Raw genomic sequence first — 18,680 nt, 5'->3', positions numbered from 1 at the left:
AGCACTGATTGGCTAAAATGCAAGTCTGTCAAAAGAACTGAAATAAGGGAGCAGTTTGTAGAGCTTTAGATACAAGGTAATCACAGAGGTAAAAAGTATATTAATATAACTGTGTTGGTTATGCAAAACTAGGGAAGGGGTAATAAAGGGATTATCTATCTTTTAAAACAATAAATATTTGGCTGTAGACTGTCCCTTTAATTGGTTGAATTGTTTACATCAGATGGATAATGAATTTCCATTAATGAATTATATTGTTTTTTTATATGGTAACTGTAAAATCCATATGCCCCAGTTTGTGTGAAAACCCTCTATTCATAAAGTTTATAATTGACTTTGTATTTGTAGTATAAGTAACATAAGCAGATAACTGTCCTGCACATCGAGGCATATAGCAGCTTACGGCTGGCAGGATGGATTTCATCTGATTTTATAAAACAGAAAAACAGGCACTTTCAAATTTATTTTTTAATGTTATTTTATACAATCAAGTCATGAAAACGAATCACTTACTATTTATATTTATGTACAAATGTCTCCAAAAATACATTCTGAATTATTTATTTTTTTCTGTAAAAAAAAAAACAACTTAAAGGGATAGAAAAGTCAAACGGGAAATGTGGATGGGTGCATTTCATTGTTAAATTGAAAGTGGATGGGTGCATTTCATTGTTAAATTGAAGTGTATTTGTATTACACTTCCATTAGCAAAAATGCTAATAAAAAAGTTATTACTGTTGCCCTGTGGCATACGCACATATGCTGTGAAGCCCTGGGTGCGAGTATTCAAACACCACAACTTCTCCTAATGTCAGTAGTGGCTTGTATGACACAAATGTAAGGGATAGGAAAGTCAAAATTAAAACTTGAATGATTCAGAGCGAGTCATTTTAATACACTTTTAAATTTACTTCTATTTTCAAATGTGCTTCTTTCTCTTGGTATCCTTTGTTGAAAAATAATATGCACATATCCTGCACTCGTGGGAGCTAGCTGCTGATTGGTGCCTGTACACATTTGTCTCTTGTGATTGGCTAACTAGATGTGTTCAGATAGCTGCCAGTAGTGCAATGCTGTTCCTTCAGCAAAGGATAACAAGATAATGAAGCAAATTTGACAATAGAAGTAAATTGAAAAGTTCTAGCCAAATCATGAAAGAACATTTTGTGGCTTCCTATCCCTTTAAGTCTTTAAAGATGCCCTACACGATGCCACCGTCAGCTCTCTGAGAAGGCAAGGCAATACTACTACATAGGCCCTCATAAGAAAACTAATACATTTTACTGGAAGCATTTTTGTTAATGGAAGTATATTGTATAAATGTTTTTATTTAAAATTGAAATGAACCCCCTGCACATTTTAATTTTGACCTTTCTATCCCTTTAACAAAAACCTTTGCTGAACAAGGTCAAAACAAAAGGCACATTTTAGTTTCAAAATTTATATTTCACTAAAATTAAAGAGACAGTGTAGTGTAAAATTGGTTTCCCCTATATCCACTGCAGAGTATAAAATGTACAAACTATTGCTCCTTTGGGTTTATTTTATTTTTTTCATATGAAATAACTGATTTTGTTCTTTGACACCACAACCTATTAAAATGGGATGTTCGTGCAGGGAAATCAGATCTCCTTATTGTATCACTTTATATACTCACACATACTTCCTTATCTTGTTGCTGTTTGCATATCAAAACCCAATATTTAGAGAGCGCAATTGAAAATACGCATTTTATTACTTTTCTCTCCTACCTCCCACTGGGAAAGTAATTTCTTCTGCTAGCTATGTTTAAATAGCTTTTCTATAGTCAAAACTTTAGTATTTAAATTTTCAGTATGGGTTGGGATACCAAAGGCAAAATTAGTTATTTAAAGTACCCAAATAAAGGTAAAGGAAATAGGTGTAAACCATTTAATACCCTCTATCTTTTAAAATAGATAATTTGTAACAAATTAAAGGGGAGATAGTTTAGATTACACTGTCCCTTTAATTCAATATGCAGGTTGTATAGTCCATAGAAAAATAAAGTCTATTTATATTTCTCATTGAGAGGCCCTGAGTTATTGTAAGACAATTAGGCAGATGTTTATTTGCCTATTGTTTATTAAAGCAAATATGCAGAAGCCTACATCACCTAAACACACAGGTGAACTTGACTGGCTGGTGAAGTAATTCACTAGCTGTGCTCCTTCATTGGGTTTCCAGCACTGCCAACCATTAGCTGTGCTCGGGTATTTATAAAAATGTTTGTAATTTGCTCATGTGCTCATAATGATGCCACCTGGTGTGAGAGAAAGTCAACTGAGATCTGAACCCAAGTGCACAACGGATGCAGATTCAGCAGCAGATAATGTTCTTAAAATGTCTTTTCTTGTGTATTAATTCCATTAGAGTTTTCCTTCATTTCTTTGTGGTGCATTTCAAGATGGTTAAACGCCGGGTTGTCTGTTCCTTGATCTGCATATGGATCTTTATCCAGCTGAGGCTTCCAATTCAAAACTTCAACCTTCTCAGCCTGAAAATGTTATAAAAAAATAATATAATAAATATGTATTTTTTTAAATAAAGTTTTATTTATTGCACACAATCTTAATGTTTAAAAAGCTTATTAATATACGTGTCATACATAACATCATTGAAAGCTAATAAAATTGGAACATTCTATGTAATAAAAGGCCAAGTATGTTTGTCATACCTGGCCTTAACCCCTTAACGACCAGCGTCGATGCGCAGTAGAGACTGCACAAGACAAGCGTGGTCTCACGCAAAGACATCGCTGGTCATTAAACCCTGGGCCTCTCTCTGCCGTGATCTTTCTAAAAGTAGCAAGATTGCGCTATTTCTGCATGCCCCACGAGTGGGGCAGGGCAGAAATAGTCTTGCAGTCTTGCAGTCCCTCTCTGCATCGGGCAGCAGTGGTGCGCAGATCGTTGGAGGGTTAGGAGGGAGGCAGGTGGGCGCCCATCAGTGGAGGGGGTGGGAGGGCAGAAAAAATAAATGTTGAGAGCGGCAGGGACGAGGAAGGAGGAATGGGGGATGAGGGAGAGGGGATCCGAGTGGATGGGGGGGATCAGAGGGTAGGGAAAGGCTCTTGGAGGAAGAGGTGGGTAAATGAGGGAGGGAGTTGGGCAGCTACATACCTGGCCTTAAGGATGAGTGTGTGCTTGAGATAAAAGTGGAAAAGTGCACAATGCCTCCTAAGAGGTATATTTTTTTCCATACACATTTTGGCCCATGTACATGGGCTTTAACACTAGAAATATATATAGTAGAAGTGTAACTAACTAATTCATTAATTCACTAATTGAAATAAATAAACAAATGCATAATTAATGCATAAATAAATAATTAAATATTTTTTGGGGAAAAGTAGAGTGAAAAAAACATGTTTAAAGGGACATAAACCCCCCAAAATTTATTTGATTCAGATAGAGTATACAATTTTTAAAGAACTTTCCAATTTTCTTATATTATCACATTTTCTTTGTTTTCTTGTTATCCTTTGTTGAAAAGCAGAAAGTTAAGTTCAGGAGTGTGCATATGTCTTGAGCTTTATATGGCAGCAGTTTTGAAAAAATATAATACATCAGCAAGAGAACAATATGGCAGCAATATTTCCTGTTATGTAGTGCTCCAGACAAGAGCACGCTATCTATCTCGAACTCTCTTCAACAAACAATAACATGAGAATGACACATATTTGATAATAGCAGTGAATTGGAAACTTTTTAAAAACTGTATTCTCTGGATCATGTCTCTTTAATATCCCTATCTGTAGTAGTTTTGTGTGTTTTATTAATTAGCAGAGCTGAAAGTTTCTACTACACTTACGTAAGAAATTATAGTAGCCAGTGTCAGGCTCATCACTAATGTTTTTTCCTGACTGCTATGCTATGGTGATATTTTTCTAGCCTTGTTCATTAGAGTATATGGAACAAATATTTGAATTGTGTTCAAATTATTTGAATTGAATCTGCATAATAAAATTTTAATAGGATATTAAAATAATAGTTTCTACTACCACAGCTGTTTTGGGGGGTTTCCGTTGATATTACCATGTTAAATTCAACACATTTTCATTGTGACTATTTATAATTAATTTGCATGAAAATTAAGCTTTCAGTATCTTCACAGGTAGATCGCTGAACAAAAACTTTTCAAAGATTTGTACTTAATACTCAAGTTTCTATGACCAACTAAACTTGCCATAACCAAGCTCACTGCTGTGTGTTGTTGGCCTTCAATAACGTTAGCTCATGCTTTGCACTTCCTGAGTGATTTTCTACCTCTTAATGTCCATAGGCTGCATTCAAAGTACATGGGAATCATGAAAGTGGATGGGGAGTTGAAGGAAACTTTTAGAGAGATTGCTGCTGATGTTTCCCAAACGTTCATCACTCTTTCCCCTTTATATTTAAACATGGGATATTCCAATAGCTTTGACACTGACTTACAGCTAATATTTCAAGTTAGATTAGTGTTTTAATAATGCTGCAGTTTTTTTTTATTCTTGTTTTCTAGTTTCTAGTTTCTTGCCAGTCTGATGAGGTTATAAGTACAGACTGTTGACTGTTTTCTATGTCTGACAGTAACATTTTATGTATTATATACTGTATAATTATATTTATGGGGGTGGTGTGTATTCATCACTGTAACATTTGCAACTGTAATACTTTGCATTGTATTTTTCTACTTAAAGGGTTAAAGTGATAGTAAACTTTCCTTTTTGTCTAAACAGATAAGGAGTGTTAGCGCTTTTTATATGTATTTTAATTCATCTGTTGTAATTAATATACACTATAACTTACTTTTGAATGTAGCACTGCTCTGGCCGCCCACTTCAAAACTAATTGTTTTTGTTGAAGTAATGGTTTGAATTGTTCTCCAATCAATGCTCTAGCCATAAGGCACTTCTGTTGTAGCTAGAGCACGGATTGAAGAATATTTCAAACCATTAGCTCAACAAAAATAACTACTTCTGATTAATTAAACTCCATCTAAAATATAACTAACATTCCAGATATGTTTAGACAAAGGAGAAAGTTTACTATCACTATAAATAAAAAATATTTTTTCTAACTTATACTTGATAATAATTTATAGTTATACCTATGGATTTAGGAATAAAAGTAGGTAGATATTGTTAAATCTAGCAAATAATCCAGACAAAGAATTGCAAGTCAAATTATTACTCAACCACATCTTCACCTTTAACAAGGTACTAAATTCCAAGGGAAATAAGTAATCCATTTACCATTCACTGCCCAGTCCAATTAAGCAACAGTTTCCTTCAACATGTTACTGAAATACTAGATATAAAACTGCATTTACCCAGATCTGGATTTAAACTCAATAAGTAATAGCCAGAGAGAACATAGTGTAATCTAGAACTCACAAACAAAATTACAATCAAAATGTCCTTATTGTTACTTTAACTAGATAGAAGATACACACAATATAACAGACAATACATGTTTCACACAGTGAAAACATTTGACTACACTGTAGTCTTCTTCAAAATTATCTGAGATCTTTCTGTAATTTCATACACCTCACTACTTTAGTCAGTGCAATACTAATGCCAATCATTTACATAGTGGTAGCTGTTAAGGGTGTTCTCTTCTTCGTCTACTATTTGAGCTCTAGACTGAGCCATTGGCCACATTGTAAATATTTCCCTTCTGGTGATGTTCAGTAAGTCAATTCTTTAGTCTTATTACCAGTCTAGATGGTAAATTATTTAAATCTGTTCTGAAAGGGTTCCCTGGAGACTGGAAATGGCTTGTTTAAGGCATTAAAGGGACATGAAACCCCAAACAATTCTTTCATGATTCAGATAGAGAATACAATTTTAAACAACTTTTTAATTTACTTCTATTATCTAATCTGTTTTATTCTCTTGGTATCATTTGTTGAAGGAGCAGCAATGCACTACTGGGGCCCCATCCGATATGCAGCGTCGCCCGCAAAAGCCAGTGACGCCGGTTTTTGCACGGGTTAGGTATCACATATACGGCGTAGCATACAACTTTCACCCGTATATTTCACCCGTCGCCCGTAATTCTTACTCCCATAGACTAACATGGGACGCGTTGTAAATCGGTATCCAATATCCAGCGCAAGGCCTTACGTGGCGAAAATGGAAAAATCTTACTCCATTTTCACCTCGCTATAAAATGCAGCCATAGCAGGCCTTGCGCTGAGTATGGGAGCACCGTAACTCCCTAAAATGCCTCCCTAAAATGCCTCCCTAAAATGCGCAATGTCTATCTACCTGTCAACTGCAATCCCCCACCGCAATAACTAATAAAGTGTATTAACCCCTAAACCGCCGCTCCCGGAGCCCACCACCACCTACATTATATGTATTAACCCCTAAACTGCCGCTCCCGGACCCCGCCGCACCAAAATAAAGTGTTTAACCCCTAAACCGCTGCTCCCAGACTCCGCCGCACCTAACTTAAGTGTTTAATCCCTAAACCGCCACCCCCGGACCCCGCCGCCACCTACATTAAATTTATTAACCCCTAATCTGACCCCCCTACACCGCCGCAACCTACATTAAATTTATTAACCCCTAATCTCCCACCCACAACGTCGCCACCACTATATTAAATTTATAACCCCTAAACCTAAGTCTAACCCTAACACCCCCCTAACTTAATTATTATTTAAATACATCTAAATAATATAACTATTATTAACTAAATTATTCCTATTTAAAACTAAATACTTACCTATAAAATAAACCCTAAGATAGCTACAATATTTTTATTTTACAGGCAACTTTGTATTTATTTTAACTAGGTACAACAGCTATTAAATAGTTAATAACTATTTAATAGCCACCTAGTTAAAATAATTGCAAAATTACCTGTAAAATAAATCCTAACCTAAGTTACAAATACACCTAACACTACACTATCAATAAATTAATTAAATAAATTAACTACAATTATCTAAAATTAAATACAATTAAATAAACTAAACTATAGTACAAAAACAAAACACTAAATTACAAAAAATAAAAAAAAAATACAAGAAGTTTAAACTAATAACACCTAATCTAAGCCCCCTAATAAAATAAAAAAGCGGATTCTATCAGCCAATCGGAATTAAGGTAGGAAAAATCTGATTGGTTGATTTAATCAGCCAATCAGATTGAAGTTCAATCTGATTGGCTGATTGGATCAGCCAATAGAATTGACCTTGCATTCTATTGGCTGATCCAGCCATTTGGATTGAACTTCAATCCGATTGGCTGATTAAATCAACCTACCTACCTTAATTTCGATTGGCTGATAGAATCCTATCAGCCAATCGGAATTCGAGGGACGCCATCTTGGATGACGTCATTTAAAGGAATATTCATTCATCGTTAGTCGTCGGCCTGGAAGGATGCTCCGCGCCGGAGGTCTTCAAGATGGAGCTGTTCCTTGTTGGATGGATGAAGATAGAAGATGCCGCTTGCAGACATCTGCCGGTCCGGATGTCCTCTTCTGCCCCATCGGATGAAGACTTCGGCCCGGCTGGGTGAAGATGGCTCAAGGTAGGGTGATCTTCAATGGGGTAATGTTAGGTTTTTTTAAGGGGGGATCAGGTGGGTTTTAGAGTAGGGGTGTGTGGGTGGTAGGTTGTAATGTTGGGGGGGATTGCTCTTTTTTTACAGGTAAAAGAGCTGATTACTTTGGGGCAATGCACCGCAAAAGGCCCTTTTAAAGGCTATTTTGTAATTTAGTATAGGGTAGGGCATTTTATTATTTTGGGGGGCTTTTTTATTTTATTAGGGGCTTAGATTAGGTGTAATTAGTTTAAACTTCTTGTAATTTGTTTTTATTTTTGTAATGTAGTGTTTGTTTGTTTTTTTACTATAGTTTAGTTTATTTAATTGTATTTAATTTTAGATAATTGTAGTTAATTTATTTAATTAATTTATTGATAGTGTAGTGTTAGGTGTATTTGTAACTTAGGTTAGGATTTATTTTACAGGTAACTTTGTAATTATTTTAACTAGGTAGCTATTAAATAGTTATTAACTATTTAATAGCTATTGTACCTAGTTAAAATAAATACAATGTTGCCTGTAAAATAAAAATAAATCCTAAAATAGCTGCAATGTAATTATTAATTATATTGTAGCTATCTTAGGGTTTATTTTATAGGTAAGTATTTAGTTTTAAATAGGAATACTTTAGTTATTAATAGAAATATTATTTAGATTTATTTAAATAATAATTAAGTTAGGGGGTGTTAGGGTTAGGTTTAGGGGTTAATAACTTTATTATAGTGGCGGCAACGTTGGCGGCGGCAGATTAGGGGTTAATAGATTTAATAGGCTATGTGGGCTATGGCGGTTTAGGGGTTAATACTTTAATAGGTGTATTGTGTTGTGGGCTATGGTGGTTTAGGGGTTAATACTTTAATAGGTGAATTCCGTTGTGGGCTATGGCAGTTTAGGGGTTAATACATTTATTATTAGGAGTGAGAGGGGGGATTGCGGATATAGGGGTATACGTGTCGGGCTTATTTTTGGGAGGCAGGTTAGACAGTTACAGGAGATTTAACATTTTAGTTAGTTTTCTTAGGCGCAGGCAGTTTCTAAAGTGCCGTAAGTCACTGGCGACTCCAGAAATTTGTAGTTACGCTCATTTCTGGACATCGCTAGTTTATCCGACTTATGGCACTTTAGGAACTGCCGGCGGGGTATATGTAATACCCCGATGTGCGAGGTGAAATTACAGGCGGCGCGGGTTCCCTCGCTTGCGCTGAAAACTATGCCGTATATCGGATCGCGCCCCTGGTTTCTAACTGAACACATGGGTGAGCCAATGGCAATCAGTTTATATTTGCAGCCACCAATCAACGGCTAGAATCTAGGTTCTCTGCTGCACATGAACTTGCCTAGATAAACATTTCAGCAAAGGATAACAAGAGAAAGAAGCAAATTAAATAATAGAAGTAAATTGGAAAGTTGTTTGAAATTGTATTCTCTATCTGAATCATGAAAGAAAATGTTTGGGTTTCATGTCCCTTTAATCATCATCCTCTGTGTCAACAAATACATTAATAAAAATGTATTCTTTGGTGTTGTGCAATCCTCTAAAGTTATTAATTGCACTGATATTATTAAACTCACCTCTTCATTCTTGAAGCATGTAAATAGATGCATAGGGTTGTAACAATCTTGAGAAGTTAACAGAAAGTCACGATTTACATTTTGTTTTAATCCACCTGGAAAAACAAAAATTCTGTATTTAAAATAGTTATAGAAACTGTTGCTATATACAAAAAGGCATGAGTTGATTCATTATTATTTGTGTACTATTTCTTTATACAATAGAATTGGCATAAATCATGTAGGTTTCAAATTTACACAATAAACATGAAAAACAACTATAAAGGGACAGTCTTCATTAAAATTGATATCATTTGAAAAGATAGATAATGTCTTTACTACCCATTCCCCAGCTTTGCACAACCAAAATTGTTTACTTTATAACATTTAAACCTCTAAATTTCTGCCTGTTTCAAAGGCTTCTGTTGACAGCCTCTTAATCACATCCTTTAGCATTTGCTTTTCTCAACAGGAGACTGCTAGTTCATGTGGGCCGTATAGATAACAATGTGTTCACGCCCAAGAAGTTATTTAAGATTTAGCTCAACACAGTACCAACTGCAAGTCAATAGATAATAAATACAAAGTCATGTGATCAGGGGGCTGACAGAAGATGCTTAGATGCAGGCAAAACTGGGGAATGGTTAATAAAGGGATTATCTATCTTTCAAAACAATAAAAATTATATTGTAGACTTTCCCTTTAAGGAAAAAAAACAAAAATGCAAGTAATAGCATGTATGATATCATTTCAGATGCTGAATGCTATTCATCAGTACTGTCAAAGTTAAAGTATTTAGTCACCTCTTATTTCATAGTGTAAATTATGCTTTTTTAAAAAAAAAAAAATATATATATATATATAAACTGTTTAATATATAGATTTCTAAGTTCAAGTTTATTTCCCCCTGTTATGTCACCATATTAAATTGATGACGTCCTTGGGATATCAGAGGCATGCCAAAAATAAATTAGGGGTTTCAAATAAATTTTAAAAGCATAGAAACAGTATCCTACAGGGACAAAAAATGGGAGACTGTTATGTTATGATATGTAATGTTATCCTATGTTATAGTTTAAGTATCATGAATAGAGCCAGTGGCGATAGGTTAAAAAGGTTAGTATTGGAGCAGCAGATAAAGAGAAATATTTATATATACATTTTGAAGGAACAGAGTAAACAAATATATATTGTGAGATGAAAGAGAATATGTTACAATTGTATGTGCTAATGAAAATAAAATCATGTGACCCCCATTCTTACTCAAGAACATTATGTTAAGAAAGTGTTATTATAAAAAACTATTTGCTCGCAACCAAAATTCATAAACAAATATAGTATGTGCAGTAATCCTTTTGGTTCTTACAACAATGTTTTACACTCACCTGTTAACAGGCTGACAATTACACCCACCAAAACAGCAACTATTGTACCAATTGTACTGAAGTAGAGATATGACATTGAGTACCAGTTATCTGCAAGAGCAGATCTGAAAAAGGAAATAATAGAAATGGAAATATTAAGAAGCATAAATAGCACTTCCATTTTACAAATACAAATGCACTTTAATATATGGCCAGTGTTCTCTCCAGGACCTTTTTTTTTATTGACCACCAGGCTAAAATTTTAGCCAATATTAAAAATATTCAATTTTTATTGCACAAATTAAAATTAAATACATTTATATTAAATTATGCAATTAATTTGCGCTTTACATAGCAGAAAATGTTAAAATATTAGAAAACATTACACTGCCCCCACCCGGCTACTTGATAGTGCCACACGGCTACTTGATAGTGCCACCCGACTACTTCATAATGCCACCTGGCTACTTCATAATGCGACCCGGCTGGCAAAATCTTTTGTGAAGAACACTGTATGGCCCTGATCATCTTTAGGGATTCAGTAATAAATTCAGATCTATGATGTGTTATGGGTAATGCGGTTGAGAGTATATCAAAATAACAAGATTATTGCATTGCGCAAGGATACTTTTTTATTAGACTAACTTTACATTTATAAGTAGACACGCTTTTAGAAGAATTCCATCCTTTCTCAAGTATTGCTTCAGACTTGATAAAGGAAAGAATTCTCCCGAAAGCTTGTCTACTTATAAATGTAAAGTTATGTCATTTAATTTTGACTAGCCTGTCCCTTTAAAGTGAATAGACTCGATAAACAGGGATTCAGGTTTGCTCAAACTCAGAACTTGCAAACTTAAGCTTCAAGAATGTTCCACTCTTATCAAACTGGGGGCAGGGGCTATAGTGATAAATTCTATGTGCTAATTTTGCAAGAAAACAAGTAAGTTGTTTGCTGTTTTTTTAACACAGTCTGTTTTTGTGTGTGTTTACTTTGATTTAACATATGTGTTTTTACCAAAGAAGCATTGTTTAATATCTATTTAAATGGCCCAAAACCTTTTGAAACCACATTTTAAAAATCATTTTATTTTGTGTTGGGAGATAATAGTCCTTTTCTAGTTTACTTTGTATGCAGAAACAGTAGTGTTCAAATGTACATTAAAGGAACATAAACTTAAAGGGACACTGAAACCAAATTTTTTTTTACTCCTATTATCAATTTTCTTCATTCTTTTGCTATCTTTATTTGAAAAGCAAGAATGTAAGTTTAAAAGACAGTCCATTTTTGGTTCACAACCTGGGTTGTGCTTGCTGATTGGTGGCTAAATGCACCCACCATAAAACAAGTGCTGTCCAGTGTTCTCTGAACCAAAGATTTGCTGGCTCCTTAGCTTAGATGCTTTCTTTCTCAAATAAAGGTAGCAAGAGAACAAAGAAAAATTGATAATAGGAGTAAATTATAAAGTTGCTTAAAATTGCATGCTCTATCTGAACATGAAAGAAAAAAATTGGGTTTGGTGTCCCTTTAAAGGGACATTAAACACTTTGAGATGGAAATATAAAATGATAAATTGTATATAATAAAACAACTCTGCAATATACTTTCATTATTTATTTTGTCCTCTTTGCCTGTAATTCCATTCTGAAATTGTGAGCTTTTCAGTTCCTGTTAGAAATGGAAGTGCAGAACACTGTTAAATCCAGCACAACCATTGGCTGCACACTTTAGTGACCTATTTATAACTGTCCCTAATTGGCCACAGCAGAGAAGGTAACACAAGTTACAACATGGCAGCTCCCAGTGTTTTATAGACACTAAAACTTTACACTTATTTTGTCACTTTTTAAACAATTTATGAAACTTTAAAAAAAACATCTACATGTTAGTCATGGACTAATCTTTTATTTGAATGCATCATTCTATCTAGCATGTATTTAGTGTTTAATGCCCCTTTAAAGGTAAAATTCAAATTAGAACCATTTTCACTTATTTGAAATTCATCAGAGGATTTGTGACACTGACAACACTTCTTGTGCATGCAATCAGTCAAGCATTCTATGCCAATTAGCCTTTTGCAATGCAAGCATGTCCATTACTCAATCCTGATCTGTATGTCTGTGGTTAGATAGATGATAGATAGAGCATGCTAATATGCATGAAAGCTTAAAATCAGGATTATTTCACCACATATTGATTTCTGAACTCTTGCTAAGTTAAAACATTAGCGCTGCAGAATCTGTTGGCGCTCTACAAATAACCGATAATATTAATAATAATTAGTATATTGTTGGTTGAAATGAATATGAGCTTGTTTTGTTTGCATTATTCAAGGTCTGAAAACACTGCTTCTTTTTTGTTATTTTGACCAGTTGTCATTTCCAGCAAATAAACGCTCTTAATCACAATATTTTGGGGGGGAATTTGGGAGAAATGTTGTCAGTAGTTTATAGAATAAAAGAAAAATGTTCATTTTACTCAAACACATACCTATAAACACTAAAACTAGAGAAACTGATAATTTTGCAGTTGTCTCTTCATTTTTTCTAGAGCTGTGTATGTATACATTTATTTTAATTTTTTTGGCACATTTGCTTTTTAAAAAATTACAAAATCGTAAAAATAAAACATAGTATATATCATGTATACATACATACACAGCTCTAAAAAAAAGAGTTTTATAAGTACAGAAATTCAGAGGTCAAATTCTCACTTCAATGTAAAAAAAAATCCTAGCTTTTAACTCCCTTCCCATAACCTTTTGACTCAAAATATTGAACCTATTGCTAAATAAACAAATACTGGATAAGGTGGTTTAGTATTAACACTTGTACTTGTGTGCAATGCCTGAGGGAAGTGCAGACTGTAAATTGGGATAATTCTGTAATTGGCAGAAATGTTTCAGTGAAAATTACACTGTTGCAAGCAAAGCTGCCAAGCAGTGCTCAAAACGACTGAGCACACTCTTGGGCCTACCCAGATATGCTGTCATGCAAAGGAGCTAAATTTAGACAATAAAAAACAAGTTGGGATTATTTCTTCATTTACCTTTAATATTAGGAATTTCATGAGCTTGTATTTTAATGAGGAGCTGATTATCAACAAAGGATACAAAACTTAAGAAATGTATTCTGATCATAGATATATTTTTGTAACTGTATGCTCTGTCTGAAAAATGAAAATGTAATTTTGACTGTTACGTCCCTGCAATGGAAAAATTAAACTCAAACAGTGTGCTCCTACAACAAACTTAATGCAAACACAATTATTATTGCACCATCTTACAAACGTCTTCTTGATTTAACATCAAAGGTTTCATTTTTTTTTTTTGGGGGGGGGGGTTAAAATTTCCATTAAAGGGAAATTAAAGGGACAAAACTTAAGAAATGTATTCTGATCATAGATATATTTTTGTAACTGTATGCTCTGTCTGAAAAATGAAAATGTAATTTTGACTGTTACGTCCCTGCAATGGAAAAATTAAACTCAAACAGTGTGCTCCTACAACAAACTTAATGCAAACACAGTTATTATTGCACCATCTTACAAAAGTCTTCTTGATTTAACATCAAAGGTTTCATTTTTTTTTGGGGGGGGGGGTTAAAATTTCCATTAAAGGGACATTAAACCCCTTTTTTTTTCTTTCATGATTAAGAAAGAACATGCAATTTAAAACAACTTTCTAATTTACTTGTATTATCTAATTTGCTACATTCTCTTAATATCCTTTGCTGAAAAGCATATCTAGATAGGCTCAGAAGCTGCTGATTGGTAACTGCACATAGATGCCTCCTGTGATTGACTCACTCATGTGCATTGCTATTTCTTCAAGAAAGAATATCTAAAGAATGCAGCAAATTAGATAATAGAAGTAAATTGGAATGTTGTTTAAAATTGTATTCTCTATCTGACTAATGAAAGAAAAAAAAATTGGGTTTAATGTTCCTTTAAGAAACCTCTGGAATCAAGAATGTCCCTGTTTTTGGATTTTGTAATGAGAGCTGATACTTTAATCACATGTTTATCCCTAGTAAAAGGGTAAACACATAGGCAAAGTGATGCATGTTTTTGGCTCACTGGCCATGTTCTGTTTAGGGGCTTTACCTGTATGTTTAACCCACACAAAGCAGTCAGTCTATGGAGGACAAAAAGCATTATAGGGACATTAAACACTTTGAGATGGTAATACAAAATAATAAATCGTATATATATATATATAAAAAAAATACCATAATATGCTTTTATTATTTATTTTGTCCCCGTTTCCTGTAATCATATTCTGAAATTGTGAGCTTTTCATTTCTTGTTAGAAATGGAAATGTAGAACACTGTTATATTTTACACAGCCATTGGCTGCACACTTTGGTGACCTATTTATAAATGTCTCTAATCGGACACAGCAGAGAAGGTAACCTAAGTTACAACATGGCAGCTCCCATTGTTTTATAGCCACTAAAACTTTACACTTATTTTGTCACTATTTAAATAGCTAATTAAACTTTAAAAAAATACATCTACATGTTATTCTCAGACTAATATTTTCTTTGAATGCTTCATTTTATCTAGCATTTATTTATTGGTTAATGTCCCTTTAATGTGTCCTCAGTTTGCATTGACATAACAGTAACACCTTGACATTTTTATATAAAATGTTAAAGTGCTATAAAACATGTTGAGATCTGTGCATATCATAAAAGGGATAATTAGCTAAAAATAGTTTGCATAAAAATTGTTTAAAATTTCTGGCAAGTATTTTTAAATCATTTTAAAAAGAAGCAAAAATACTTAAATAGCCACGCTGTCTGGAGCAGTCTACTCCACCCCCCTTATTAGTGTTTAGACACACATTGTATTTCAACTGTGTTCACAGCTTCTTGGCATGCTCCAACAGATAATCACTGTACATTTTTGCATTCTACCAAAGCAACAACAGATATAGATACAGCCCTAGAAGGAAATGTGTGGGGGAGTTAGAGCTGTACAATTCAGAAACTTAAAAGAAAGGGTTAATGGAGAGGCACTGCAGTATAAATTTGCAGGTAAAGTAATTAAAGTACATATTATATTTTGTCTCTATCCCATCTTGTTTTATGTCCCTTTAAGTTATGCTTAAAGGGACAGTAAACCTAAAAAATAATGTTATATAATTCTGCACATAGTGCAGAATTATATAACATTATTTTAGTGCTATTGTTATAAAACCTTTTTTTCCCTTTGAATTTTTTAAAAATATGCCAGTTTTACAGACCCGCTCTCTGCTCTCTGTTTTTTTTACACAGCGCATCGGGCCAGCTGTATAGTCACAGCCCGGCCCGACCGCGCCATAACATTAAGTGCAGCTCGCTCCTGCTCTGTCTGATTTGGCTCCTCCAAATAAGGCAAATGATGGGTGGAGTTTGGCTATTGAGAAATACTTGCAGTAAACTTGGCTGATATCTTATTCTATAGCAATACAACATAAATGTCTTGAAATTACAAGGTGTTTACTGTCCCTTTAAAGCAGCAGTTCCCAACCTTTTTTCTCTCCTGTACCCTTTGATTAGGCTTTTCATTTATGAGTACCCCCTCTCTTCATTACTCCCACCCATCCCTCAAACTATTTATTATCAGGGTATTGTCAGGTATAAATAAACTATCCATTATACGGTATTAATAAACTATTTATTATCAGGGTATTATCAGGTATTAATAAACTATATATTATACGGTATTAATAAACTATTTATTATCAGGGTATTGTCTGGTATAAATAAACTATCTATTATACAGTATTAATAAACTATTTATTATCAGGGTATTGTCAGGTATTAATAAACTATATATTATCAGGGTATTGTCAGGTATAAATAAACTATCTATTATACGGTATTAATAAACTATTTATTATCAGGGTATTATCAGGTATTAATAAACTATATATTATACGGTATTAATAAACTATTTATTATCAGGGTATTGTCTGGTATAAATAAACTATCTATTATACAGTATTAATAAACTATTTATTATCAGGGTATTGTCAGGTATTAATAAACTATTTATTATCATGGTATTGTCAGGTATAAATAAACTATCTATTATATGGTATTAATAAACTATTTATTATCAGGGTATTGTCAGGTATAAATAAACTATCTATTATATGGTATTAATAAACTATTTATTATCAGGGTATTGTCTGGTATAAATAAACTATCTATTATACAGTATTAATAAACTATTTATTATCAGGGTATTGTCAGGTATTAATAAACTATTTATTATCATGGTATTGTCAGGTATAAATAAACTATCTATTATATGGTATTAATAAACTATTTATTATCAGGGTATTGTCAGGTATAAATAAACTATCTATTATATGGTATTAATAAACTATTTATTATCAGGGTATTGTCAGGTATTAATAGACTATTTATTATCAGGGTATTGCCAGGTATAAATAAACTATTTATTATCAGGGTATTGTCAGGTATTATTATCAGGGTATTGTCAGGTATTAATAAACTATTTATTATCAGGGTATAGTCAGGTTTAAATAAAATATTTATTATCAGGGTATTGTCAGGTATTATTATCAGGGTATTGTCAGGTATTAATAAACTATTTATTATCAGGGTATAGTCAGGTTTAAATAAACTATTATACAGTATTAATAAACTATTTATTATCAGGGTATTGTCAGGTATAAATAAACTATCTATTATATGGTATTAATAAACTATTTATTATCAGGGTATTGTCAGGTATTAATAAACTATTTATTATCAGGGTATTGCCAGGTATAAATAAACTATTTATTATCAGGGTATTGTCAGGTATTATTATCAGGGTATTGTCAGGTATTAATAAACTATTTATTATCAGGGTATAGTCAGGTTTAAATAAACTATTATACAGTATTAATAAACTATTTATTATCAGGGTATTGTCAGGTATAAATAAACTATCTATTATCAGGGTATTGTCAGGTATTAATAAACTATTTATTATCAGGATAAACCCAGATAATAAATAGTTTATTAATACCTGACAATACCCTGATAATAGTTGATTAATAACTGACAATACCCTGATAATAAATAGTTTAAGGTAAGCTACACCTGAATGGCATACGACTGTACGTGTATCAACAGTATTAAAGCTCATATCTCATTCTCAGGAGGAGCCCTGCTGTGTGGCTGGCACCCCTGGCAGCTGCCTGGTTGCCCCTAAACACCGCCCGGGGGAGAAATCAAAGTGTAACGATCATAAAAATATTTACATTTGTGAGATCAGATCGATATTAACCACCCAGCCACTATGGATGTTTATAGTTGGAAGTGAAGCAATCTGAATCAAGCAAGCACTATCAGCAGTACTTTACTTACCGGCACTGACTATAACTTATTTGGGGATGCAGACCCGCCTCGCCTGTGTGACTCGCAACCTCCATGGCTCTACCACACGTGTCCACGCAGATATGCTGCTGCAGTGCCACTTCAAACTGTGCACTCGCAGTCAAAATTGTGTGCACAGCACGGGGGTGGGTGGAGCAGAAGCCTAAGCTGTCTGGTGAAACAGGGTGATCATTAATATGTGGACCAGAGTCATCCACACCCGGTCCACATATTTCAGGTGCAGGGGCTCCCATCTGCCTATATGACAGGCCAGGACTTCACTTGTCACTTTCCAGCTGAGTGCTCCTTCCTTCCACAGTCCCACGATGGTTATTAGTTAATGACTCATTGAGAGTGCCCCCAGACCCTCCCCCCTGCATCTTCCGCCATTAACAACAAGATTTTTGCGTACCCACAACCGGTCTGCCGCGTACCCGTACCATAGGTTGGGAAAAGCTGCTTTAAAGGGACAGTGTACTGTAAAACTGCGTTCCCCTTAATGTGTTCCCAATGACTTGCTATACCAGTTGCAGGGTATAAAATGTATGCTCCTGTATTTTTCTTTTCTAAAATGAAATATCTGGATTTGCTCTTTGAAAACCACACCCCATCAAAATAGACTAAGCCTGCAGACAGATCAGGCATCTTTATCTTGTCACTCAAATATTTCCCTTTCTTATCTTTTTCTCTATACAATAATTAGAAAGAACAATAGAAAATTAACATTTTAAAACTTTATCTCTGTCGTACCCCACTAGGAGTATAATTTATTCTGCTGGCTGTGTTTACATAGCTTGTCAATAGCCTAAACATAGCAAATACAT

General features: G+C 33.9%; 1 protein-coding gene across 1 annotated transcript in view; it reads right to left on the bottom strand.

Annotated features, from left to right (window-relative positions):
- Positions 1-453: 453 nt before the first annotated feature.
- The window catches only part of LOC128662937 (sodium-coupled monocarboxylate transporter 1), a 51,752-nt gene continuing 33,525 nt past the window's right edge, over positions 454-18,680 (bottom strand). Inside the window, exons 13-15 of the mRNA XM_053716995.1 lie at positions 10,501-10,604; positions 9,137-9,231; positions 454-2,515 (exon numbers count right to left, since the gene is read on the bottom strand). Coding sequence (XP_053572970.1) covers positions 2,357-2,515; positions 9,137-9,231; positions 10,501-10,604 — 358 coding nt within the window. The 3' untranslated portion in view covers positions 454-2,356. The remainder of the gene's footprint in view (positions 2,516-9,136; positions 9,232-10,500; positions 10,605-18,680) is intronic.

Source organism: Bombina bombina, chromosome 6 (assembly GCF_027579735.1).
Source record: "Bombina bombina isolate aBomBom1 chromosome 6, aBomBom1.pri, whole genome shotgun sequence".
Classification (NCBI taxonomy): domain Eukaryota; kingdom Metazoa; phylum Chordata; class Amphibia; order Anura; family Bombinatoridae; genus Bombina; species Bombina bombina.
Note: the sequence above shows the minus strand (reverse complement) of the source record. Positions and strands in the feature narration are given on the sequence as shown.